Below are 12,255 nucleotides of genomic sequence, written 5' to 3'. Positions count from 1 at the left end.
GCATAGGGTGTAAAATGCGGAGAAAATACGTTGGCACCTGAGGCGGCGTCAGTAGCGGACCGATGTGCGAATAGGCCGAAGGCAACACAACGCGCCAAGATCCGGATGGCACCGAGGTGGTGTCCAGCAAGTTGCAGCACTGGTGTGGCCATCCTACAATGCTGAAAGTCGGCGTGGGGCGCCCCGTTGGCACGTGAGGCGGCGTCAGTAGCGGACCGATGTGCGAATAGGCCAAAGGCAACACAACGCGCCAAGATCCGGATGGCACCGAGGTGGTGTCCAGGAAGTTGCAGCACTGGTGTGGCCATCCTACAATGCTGAAAGTCGGCGTGGGGTGCCCCGTTGGCACGTGAGGCGGCGTCAGTAGCGGACCGATGTGCGAATAGGCCGAAGGCAACACAACGCGCCAAGATCCGGATGGCACCGAGGTGGTGTCCAGCAAGTTGCAGCACTGGTGTGGCCATCCTACAATGCTGAAAGTCGGCGTGGGGCGCCCCGTTGGCACGTGAGGCGGCGTCAGTAGCGGACCGATGTGCGAATAGGCCGAAGGCAACACAATGCGCCAAGATCCGGATGGCACCGAGGTGGTGTCCAGCAAGTTGCAGCACTGGTGTGGCCATCCTACAATGCTGAAAGTCGGCGTGGGGCGCCCCGTTGGCCTGTGAGTTTGCGTCAGTAGCGGACCGATGTGCGAATAGGCCGAAGGCAGCACAACGCGCCAAGATCCGGATGGCACCGAGGTGGTGTCTAGTAAGTTGCCGCACTGGTGTGGCCATCCAACAATGCTGAAAGTCGGCGTGGGGCGCCCCGTTGGCCTGTGAGTTTGCGTCAGTAGCGGACCGATGTGCGAATAGGCCGAAGGCAGCACAACGCGCCAAGATCCGGATGGCACCGAGGTGGTGTCTAGTAAGTTGCCGCACTGGTGTGGCCATCCAACAATGCTGAAAGTCGGCGTGGGGCGCCCCGTTGGCCTGTGAGTTTGCGTCAGTAGCGGACCGATGTGCGAATAGGCCGAAGGCAGCACAACGCGCCAAGATCCGGATGGCACCGAGGTGGTGTCTAGTAAGTTGCCGCACTGGTGTGGCCATCCTACAATGCTGAAAGTCGGCGTGGGGCGCCCCGTTGGACTGTGAGATGGTGTCAGTAGCGGATCGATGTGTGAATGGGGCCGAAGGCAGCGCAACAATATTTTCGGAATAGAAGACACCACTAGGCGCTGAGATTCCAAGATCCGGATGGCACCGAGGTGGTGTGTAGCAAGTTGCCGCACTGGTGTGGCCATCCTACAATGCTGAAAGTCGGCGTGGGGCGCCCCGTTGGCCTGTGAGTTTGCGTCAGTAGCGGACCGATGTGCGAATAGGCCGAAGGCAGCACAACGCGCCAAGATCCGGATGGCACCGAGGTGGTGTCTAGTAAGTTGTCGCACTTCTGTGGCCATCCTACAATGTTGAAAGTCGGCGTGGGGCGCCCCGTTGGCCTGTGAGATGGCGTCAGTAGCGGACCGATGTGCGAATGGGGCCAAAGGCAGCGCAACAATATTTTCTGATTTGAAGACACCACAAGGCGCTGAGATGCCAAGATCCGGATGGCACCGAGGTGGTGTCTAGCAAGTTGTGGCACTGGTGTGGCCATCGTACAATGGTAAAAGTCGGCGTGGGGCGCCCTGTTGGCCTGTGAGATGGTGTCAGTAGCGGACTGATGTGTGAATGGGGCCAAAGGCAGCGCAACAATATTTTCTACAATATTTTCGGAGTAGAAGACACCACAAGGCGCTGAGATGCCAAGATCCGGATGGCACCGAGGTGATGTCTAAGTTGCGGACCGATGTGAGAATGGGGCCAAAGGTAGCGTAACAAGATTTTCTGTATGGAAGATACCACTAGGCGTTGAGATGCCAAGATTCGGATGGCACCGAGGTGATGTCTAGCAAGTTGTGCCACTGGTGTGGCCATCGTACAATGGCAAAAGTCGGCGTGGGGCGCCCTATTGGCCTGTGAGATGGTGTCAGTAGCGGACTGATGTGCGAATGGGGCCAAAGGCAGCGCAACAATATTTTCTGACTGACACCACAAGGCGCTGAGATGCCAAGATCCGGATGGCACCGAGGTGATGTCTAAGTTGCGGACTGATGTGCGAATGGGGCCAAAGGCAGCGTAACAATATTTTCTGTATGGAAGATACCACTAGGCGTTGAGATGCCAAGATTCGGATGGCACCGAGGTGATGTCTAGCAAGTTGGTGTGGTCATCCTACAATGCTGAAACTCGGCGTGGGTCACCCCATTAGCCTGTGAGATGGCGTCAGTAGCGGACCGATGTGCGAATAGGCCGAAGGCAGCACAACGCGCCAAGATCCGGATGTCACCGTGGTGGTTTCATAGTTGAGAGGCTCTTCATCTGCAGTGGGGCGCCGAGATCCGGATGGCACCGAGGTGATGTCTAGCAAGTTGCTGTACTGGTGTGGTCATCCTACAATGCTGAAATGTAGTGGGGCGCCCATTTACCGTTTCAGTTGCCATTCAGCTGAGTTTCGGCTGCTCTTGATGCTACAGCGACAGGCGGCTGCAAGAGGACTCTCAAAATGGCGGCCTGTTCTTTGGATTTGGGCCTGGTCCACTAAAATGGCCCTGGGACACCTTAGAACTTGGACGCTCGATTTTTTTTTCCTTTCCTGTACATGCAAAAAAAGGTAAATGCCCGGTACGTTACACGCTTCATCTGCCACAATGAACTCTCCAGAGGAACCAAAAAAAAATATAGTTGTGGTAACTATACCATGCATCGTCATATGGAGAGGTGGCACCAATTAATTATAGTGCTGCATAAAAGAGAGATTTGGAGGAGAACCCCTGACCTGCTAGTACATTCATCAAAGAAGTGGCACTGAGAGCTTCAGAGGCAAGGGAAACGGTCCCAAATATTTAGAAGAACTTTGGAAAGATTAAAATGACATGTTTAGATTGTGGTAAATTAATTTCATGTGGACAGATGAGTGTTACTCTAATAAATACAGCATATGAACATCATCATAGTCGATGGTTGGTAGAGACATTTTGACTATATCCTGGACCTGCCCGTCCTCGCCCAAAATGGCGCCGGAATAAATGGGACTCGTAACTCCTTGTTGTGTACTGGTTGCAGAACCTTGAAATCACGAGATACGTATGCAGTTTTGAAGCACATGGCGGGCGGGGACGAGAATTGATTGAATATTTCGACATCCCTATTGATATTAAGTTCTGATGTGTTATTGATTACTGTACTGTTGAAAGTTCGAATTAACGTCACCCATGGTACTTGCCCGCAAATGTATATCTAGATAATTTTATTGTAACTGGCCCTGTCGTATTTTAATTATAAAATGTACGTCCACCGATTCCGTAACTGTTAGACACCTTAGTTCTTGCAACCTAATGGCCCGCCCGTTACGTTCCTCTACAGTGTAAATGTCTATTCATCATATACGATTACAGTTTGCTCCGTGGCAGGCCCACGTGGTTATAGGCTCGTATTTGTATAATGAAATTTTCACAATAAAGGTTTTTAAAAGAAAACATGGTAGTAGTATATACATTGGTAAAGTTATTAATAATAGTCACTGTTTTAGAATCATTAAAAGGCAAGTGAAATAAAGCAGACCAATTACATGAAGGGTAAAAGGTATAATACGAAGGAACGCAGTAAAGATAAATGGTCAAGGGCTGTTGTGTTTTCTATTCCTGCAACATAAAGTGATCGATAAGAATCTCATATTCAGGCGTATCGGCGACTAAGACAGCAGGTCGACCCTCTTTTGCTCAACGGCTCCGTCATGGGACGAAGAAACGCTCTTTTTCTCGAAAAAAGAATATATTTTACTTGCAGGACAGTTGTAAAATTTCCGGGAAAGTACATTAGCCTGGAACATTATAACATATATTTAAGAAAAAATAATGTTCGGAAGTAATTAAAAGCGTAATTTTTAGGTGATATGACCAAGGCTTTCATCATTAGAATAAGAAAAGTAAAATGAACCAATGAAAAGTTTTATTAACAAGTCACATGACTTGTTATGCTTACGTTACGCGCTGCGCGCCCCGGATGACTTCCGGATGCGCTAACGCGGCGCGTCATATGACGCATTACGCGACAACGCAGGTCCAGAATATAGTCAAAATGTCTCCACCAACCAGCGGTCGAAACACAACCCCTTTCAGCAGGCTAAATAGTTCTGTTAAATGACAACAGAAGGGACAGGCAACAAGAACCATCAGTCAAAGAGGGGAGGGCTAGTTCTTCTCTACCGGGTTGCATTGGGGCGCTACCGGAACTGATCGAATTGGTAGTCTACAGTGTTTCTGGATGTTTCAGACTGAAGCTGGGGTTAGCATGAGAGCAGCACCATTTCGTAGCTCCGTCGTGGCCATTCCGCAACCAATCATGGCAGCCGCTCTTTATCGTTATTTTGGGCGGGGTGGGTGGCGGAGCCGAGCTGTTTTGCAGCCATCATTGTGTGGAGTTCAGTTCATCTCACTAGTTTTGTATTTGTCATGAGGGGTTGTTCCTAATGTTTCTATTTTAGCGAGGTCAAAAAGAGATCCCATTAGTGGCCTACTGATTTTGCTCTATTCCTTTTCTTTTTTTTTACACGATTTTTCGTTATCTGCAAAGACTAAACAGAGTATTGCGACTCTGTGTTTGTTTGTAAATAGAGAATGAACCAAAGAGAACTAATTCTAAAATAGTAAATACTTGGATAACAATCAATCAAATGGAGAGAGAAGCAGGCACGACGGATTACAACGGGGGCAAAGGCCTGCGTTAACTACCTTTCACTATCTGCAAAGAGAGAGTACTCCTAATAGAAATGAGGGGGGGGCACCATTCAAAGCAGATCAGTGTGCATAAACACGAAAATGTTTTCACTTACCACGTACTTGACATTCGACAGCTTATGATATTTGCTATTAAAAAACCATTGAAATTCACTGAAAAAACCATAGGTTATAGACCATATATAGTTAGGAATTAGCATTTACAAAACCTTGAAAATTCACTGAAAAAACCATAGGTTATAGACCATATATAGTTAGGAATTAGCATTTAAAAAACCTTATTTTACTCACACAAAACCATTGAAATTCCATATATAGTTAGTTGCACTAACTATATATCGCGCACCCGCAATCCACTGCTGATCATGTCACATATTACATCACTCATGACATGGTCAGTGACATCACTGATGACATCACTGATGACATCTCAAATGACATCACTGATGACATCACTGATGACATCTCATTTGACATCATTCTTGTGCTAATACGATAAACCTCTTCAGACTCTAATATAACCTTAGATACACTCAGTGTATACAGACACTCACACACTGCCACTCATCCATGGAGTTACTCACACACCCAGTCAGTCATGCAAAGAAACAATCTCACCTCCATTTCTTCAACTATACAGTTAAACACACCTTACTTATTGAAACATATACTAACACATATTTACTCTCTTATACAATCCCTGATACAAGTTCACAATGATCGATACAACCACTCACTCATTCAGTGGCTCTCATGCACAGTTATTTATATATGCCAACTCTCACATGTACTGTGTTTAACATATGTACTTACTATGACATGTAGCATTGAGATATCCATTCACTCATCAATACACTCATGCACACAGTCAACTGCCCATGTAGCTGTTTCCACATGCAGTCTTGAACTCATACACCTAGTGAATAAACTGCTCACACATCTATGCATAGAGTCACACACCTTCCAGCCACCCCCACACAAACTCAATCTGCCATAGAAATACTTGGGCAACCAATTAATAACACATATAGCCTCTCGTATAGCTAATGATCAACACATGCAGCAGTTTACAGAACAACAGACATAATGATGCACAAATTAAGACAGTTTAGTCACTAACCCATGCACTCAGTGAGACACATTTAATCACTCACTCATACATTCAGTCATGCACCTACTAAATCCTTCGTCCAGACACTTATACATCTACTCATTCTTCAATATGTAAAACATATTTAAACTTCACAGAAACACACAGTCACTGGATGACGTCATCAGTGATCTCATCAGTGATGTCATTTGAGATGTCATCAGTGATGTCATCAGTGATGTCACTGACCATGTCATGAATGATGTAATATGTGACATGATCAGCAGTGGATTGCGGGTGCGCGATATATAGTTAGTGCAACTAACTATATATGGAATTTCAATGGTTTTGTGTGAGTAAAATAAGGTTTTTTAAATGCTAATTCCTAACTATATATGGTCTATAACCTATGGTTTTTTCAGTGAATATATATATATATATATACACACACACACACACAAACACATATATGTTTGAATAATCTACTGATGATAATTTCCTAATTCGTTGTTCTCTTGGAATTTTGATATCACCTGTGGACTTGATTAATTACTTACAGAATATTTGAAATAGAACAGAACACAAGGAACCTTCTGTTCTCCTGTGGAACTCCATTCCTCCGGTTCCAGGTGGTTTTTGGGCAGCGATCTAGGATTACAGAGTTTTAGAAAGTGGCAGTTTTCTTGTCCTAACGATTTTTGCCTACTGCTAGTGGCCTGTGTTTTCATGACTGTAAATGGTTTGTGTATCCCTCCCAGACAATGACCCAAAGTGGAATCAAAGAAACTATCTGAAGTGCCCATGGACCCCATTCAACTCAGCTCTGTCTGCCAGGCTATCTGGGGTATGAATCAGTGCTTAGTGTGGACAGAGCACTACCTATTGAAGTGTAAGTTTCAGCACCACCCATTCCTCCCTACCCAGGAAGACTCATCAGAATGCAGATGAGTGGTCAGAATTCAGGTGTGCCTCACCTTCATGTGTTTGTGGCTGTCTAGAGGGAATATACAAAGTGTAGCTCTCACCCTGCCCAGAGGTGTAATGGAGACAGACTGCAGGCACACAGATCAAAGTTTAGAAAAGAGATGTGTTCACTTTCTAAAAGTGGAATTTCTAAAATAGTAACGTCAAATCCAAGTTTACAAGAAAGTAGGATTTATCATTGCCATTCCAATGATATGAAACATTATCTAGCTGCTCCTTTCTAATCAGGATGTACAGCTTAAAAGTAATTTAAGGAATTCCCAATGGTGGCATCTGAGAGAAGTAGGCCTCACAGTAGGGAAAAACAAATGAAACTGATAGTCACTACCTGGATCTGTAAATCTTAAAAGTACACGTCCTACAGAGCACCGTGCACCTAGGGCTACCTTGACCCTACCTTAGTGATCCTATGTGGAATAGAAGGGGAGTTTAAGGTTTGGTAAGTGGTTTTAAATGCCAAGTCGAATTGACAGTAAATTGCACACACAGGTCTTGCAGTGGCAGGCCAGAGACAGGTTTGAAAGACTGCTTGTGTGGATGGCACAACCAGTGCTGCAGACCCATTAGTAGCATTTGGATTGCAGGCCCTGGGTGTATCCTATAGCAATTTACAAGTAAACTAAATATCCGAATCAGGTATATACCAATGTCTCCATGTTTCGGGGAGAAGCACATGCACTTTACCACCAGTCTGCAGTGGTTAAGTACTTATAGTCAGAAGGTCAACAAAGAAATACAGAAAAAGGTAGAGGAGAGCAAGCAACCAGTTTGGGGGAAGACCACTGTCATGATGACAGGTCTAGCACTTACAATACATAAACTTTTGACAGAATTAAGGTAGGTCGATCAGAGAGTTACAGGATATGATGAAGCATCTGTGAATATATTGCTTACATTAAGGACCACAATTTGGAGTTCAACCATGCTAAATAATTCTAGAAAAATCTTGATATCTGCCAGTTGTAAAAAGAGCTTTTTGAATTTGGCTAGCTACAATGTATCCAATCCCCCTTCCTGTAAGGACACAGCCCTAGTTTTCTGGAGTACAGCTCACCATAAGTTTATAAAGTCTGTGTAAGCTCCTGTGTAGCAAGTGTGGGCACTGTTCAGGCACTATAATGCAATTTATTCAGCCAATAGGAGCAACCGGAAAAATGGCTGTTCATCCAGTTTTCTTTCTGGCTTTTTGTTGTTGCCCTTTTCTGATAAAACTATTAATGTAATTTACCAACAATTATAAGTTCTATTGAATACAAAAGGGTTACCTTTATTACTGTAGCAGGCTTCCACAAGCGAACGTTTGATATCGCAATCAAAAATCTCCATGCAGAAACAATCTTTAAAATTTGGATATCTATCGGCCAAGTATTTGATGGCAACATTGCAACGTGATGAATCTTTCATTTGACAGGTTTCACCTATATGGTATGACATGGTAAAGAAAGAAATAACAAAGACACATGCTGAGCTTTTGCATTGTTTGCCAGTTAAGAATTTAAATGATAAACTGCTTAGGATAGTGCACTCTTATTTTTTGTAGTACATTCAGTAATTATTTATTAAAATTATACACTTGAAATATTTGTATGAACTTATCTTTTGAATTAACTAATGATGTTAAATTCCAGACCATTACATTAATTTTATATAGATCAATGTAGGCTTATCTAGAAGAGGGAACCTGCATAAAAATGTATATTGAATCAATTGTGATATAACCTAATAAACTCTATAAAATCTGTTATCTACTAAACTCTCTCAACGGAGACTCCGCACAGAGGCTACTATAACACATGTGCCCAGTTTCCACCGTCCCCCGTGTTTTAATTATTTCTAATCTAGGCTTATTCTAGACCTTCCAAGAGCACTGCCAGAGTTTTGCTGTCTTAGTATTAGATGGCACACCATTGGTTATCTAGCTATCTCTCAAATCTCTTTGTCTCGTGGTGTTATTCACACTCCCTACCTCTAGCAGTAGCTGTTTAATGGATTTGTCCTAGGGTCCTGATTTTCTGGCTTCGTACCAAATCAGTTTGGTGGCAGTATCTCTTCATTGGACTGCTCCTATCACCATAGAAATCGTCTCTTAATTTAATAATTCCGGTCTAGTATTTAATCTCTGAATGCACAACAGTTAGGAAAAGGTTTAATCAGCATCTTCTTACGGCACAGACAGAACATAAGAGACAAACTGATCATCATGGACCCGCTCCTGAAAACAAGGTTTTTGGGAAGGTATGCCTGTCTATGCAATATTTACATCTGCCAGAGTTCTACCCTACATTTGCCACCAGACAGATATGTCCCTTTTCCTGTCTTAGGCTGGTAGGATAACCTAAGAAGTGGACAATACATTCTTGGTTCTATGTGCCCCTTAACAAACCTGCACTCACTAGGGGAGGAACACAACTGCCTCCCCTATCAGTAGAGGGCTCTCAAGAATAAAAGGTGGAAGACATTCTTGAGTCACATATTCATTTTGTTCAGCTTTAATATTTACCCTATAAAAGAGACCCTGAAAGCCAGCTTCTTTTGTGTGTATACCCCATGACTGCAGTCTCGATTTAATACCAATTAAAAAAAAAAAAACAGGTCCCAGCCTAGGATCCAGGAAGAGGGCTTCGAATGGTGGGGGGCTGTCAGAAATATCAAGAAAGATTGCAATTACAGAAAAGGTCAAATTTGATGAGTGCGGAGGATTGGATCATAGAAGCAAGGCTAGTTCATACTTCACTTTTTATGCGCAATGTCCAGGGTCTTATGGGTCACCTACTACAAATAGCCAGTGCTGCCCTTTATTAGTTACTAGCAACACCTCCCAGTTGTTTTGGCTTAATTTGCTTCAATCAGTGTGTCATTCAACATTTGCAAGCCCTCACTCTTCGGTATTTTTATGCATTTCAGTTCCACCCCCTTTCTTGCCCTCTAATATACTAGAGGATGTATTACAGAATATGCCCCGGGGGCGCAACGGGCATTTGTGCCTGCTTTGCATGCCCCCCCCGGGGCACTTTGGTATAAGAGAAGGGGATGCAGATGCTTATGCGTCCCCTTCTATAATTGATAGCGCTGGCTCACTTAAAGCGCCAGCGCTATCGACAGAGGGTGTTCCTTCATTTGCATTGTGGCGTGCCCTATGCAAATGATGGAATTGTTTGGAATCAGTGCCCGCGCCATATTATAGACGTGAGTGCAGAGTCAAAGAAGCCCTCAGGAAGCACACTGACAGTGCACCATTAAAAGGTGGTGCTCTGTCAGTGCGCCTCCTCACAGCAGCCCTCTGCAGGGGATAAAGGGCCACCATGGACCCCCAGACATCCCCTTGCAGGCGGGTGCAGTCGCTGACTGCACCAGCCTGCAAGGAGATCTCTAAACCTCTTTGAAAGTGCAGGCTGCCTGCACTGGGAAAACTTCTCATGAATACGCTGCCCCAGGGCAGCACAGGTTCGTGGCTGCCCTGGGGGCAGCGCATACACCATAATGGGGTGCATTAACCCTGTTTGCGCCCAGCGCAACTTTTGAAAGGTGCACTGGGTGCAAACAGTGATAATGTGTAGTAAGGCCCTTGGTCTTTATCCTCTGTTCACTGTTTACATTTTCAGGCCTAGTAAGGTTTTTCTCTCCATTACCTCTGTTTGCTATGTATCCAGAAGCATGCTAATGCACTCCATCTCTGGACATTCCCCTGTGCCATTTGTTTTAGCTTCTAAGGTAACTTCTGCAACCATCCCGCTAAACCAGTGTACTACCTTGTTCCATTCTGGCCATCCTGGATCTTCTCCCCATTTGATTTCTGATGCGGCTGAGGTTAGTCACAGTATGACCTTGTAGAGCGAGGGATAACCAATAAAACCATTGGTGTGATACATTCTGTGCTTGTAAATATGCAACGTTTCGTGCTGTTTCCAACTATTTCTGTCTCTTGGAGACACCAGAGCAGTGGTTCTTAGACAATACTAGACAGCTGTTGATGCCACTCTGAAAGAGGCTCTCTGGTTTATTTTCCTTATCCCCAGGTTATTATTCAGTACCTTGGTAGGAAGAGGTAAATTATCGGGCTTTTGTGCTATATTCCTTTTGGGGAAAGACACAATTATCCTAAAATCCTGAAAATTAGCCTCCTCCAGATGTGTGACGGTGCAAGAGAAAGAGATGTAACTCTTCTGATTCTTCATCTCATTGGAAAAGGATTGCCCATCAGTGTAGCAGATATACCAGTTTCTACAATAAATTGAAGTAAACAATGGGATGACAGAAACCTAGGGCTGAAATAAAAGCCTTATTTTTAACATATCATATGCTTATTGAAAGAGAACCCCTTTCAGGTGCAATGATTGTGGATAGATATTGTATAAAGTGATAGCAGAGATTGGTGGAGCCTAGAAGACCTTAATCTTCATCAGAATAGTTGGTGTAGTTCACTGCAGCCCTGCTTCCATCATACATGGATCCTTTCTTATGTCAATTTCCCAAAATCATATAAACCAAGATGCTGACATATATGGTTTCAAACATTCATTTGTGCATCTTGGCATGCATGCAATAGTAACTTAATCAAATGAAGACCTCTGAGCCCTCCTGTAGACGATGGTGATTAAACCAAGTCTTTTCTGAATTCCCAATCAGAACTAATACATAAAAGTGTATCATATTGTAATTTTCTCAAAATATCATTCACAAAGCGTGGATAGGTTATATGCGCATTGCAAATGCCAAAAGACAGAACCAGATATTCATAGTACCCATGTTTACTGCTAAATGCTAATTTCCACTCATCACATTCGCAAATTCATAACAGGAGGTAGACCATCTTGCTGTACATAAATGGACAAGCAGGACATTTATGAGGGCAAGACAATATCTGTTTTAAATGGCTACATCATTTAGTTCTCTACGTTAAGCAAATTGGTGTAGTTCACCATTGGATATGGGCACATTAATGATGAAAGTTCCAGAAAGGAGGTGAAGAGATGAGGACGAAACTTTCAAATATTTTTTTTCAATGTATTTTTTAAGTACTTTCTCTTCCTTTTGTGTAAGAACATATCTTTAGCCAGGTTGAGTTTTAGCGTTCAGGAACAAGGTAACAGTACAATTGGAGGATACACCAACGTGTGATCGCTAATTAAACATGGTAGTCACCAGTGCTTTTAAATGTTGGCACCTGATTAAACCAAAACGTGCACCTATGTTAACCATAAAAATAAACAAAATACTACAATCTCACATGCACCCTTTTAGACTGCAAGTACGTTTTCTTTTCTGCTTAATTGGCATACATATGGTTGATGATTATCATGACTGTATCCATTAAATGCAGAGAGGTTGTTGCTAAACTACATTAGCTGATTTTCATATTGAGTAATTT

General features: G+C 43.8%; 1 protein-coding gene across 1 annotated transcript in view; it reads right to left on the bottom strand.

Moving 5' to 3' along the window:
• Window positions 1–12,255, bottom strand: part of GFRAL (GDNF family receptor alpha like) — a 1,079,552-nt gene that overhangs the window by 736,328 nt on the left and 330,969 nt on the right. Inside the window, exon 3 of the mRNA XM_078647546.1 lies at window positions 8,153–8,305. Coding sequence (XP_078503672.1) covers window positions 8,153–8,305 — 153 coding nt within the window. The remainder of the gene's footprint in view (window positions 1–8,152; window positions 8,306–12,255) is intronic.

The sequence above is a fragment of the Lissotriton helveticus genome, chromosome 6 (genome assembly GCF_964261635.1).
Source record: "Lissotriton helveticus chromosome 6, aLisHel1.1, whole genome shotgun sequence".
In the NCBI taxonomy this organism is placed as follows: domain Eukaryota; kingdom Metazoa; phylum Chordata; class Amphibia; order Caudata; family Salamandridae; genus Lissotriton; species Lissotriton helveticus.
Note: the sequence above shows the minus strand (reverse complement) of the source record. Positions and strands in the feature narration are given on the sequence as shown.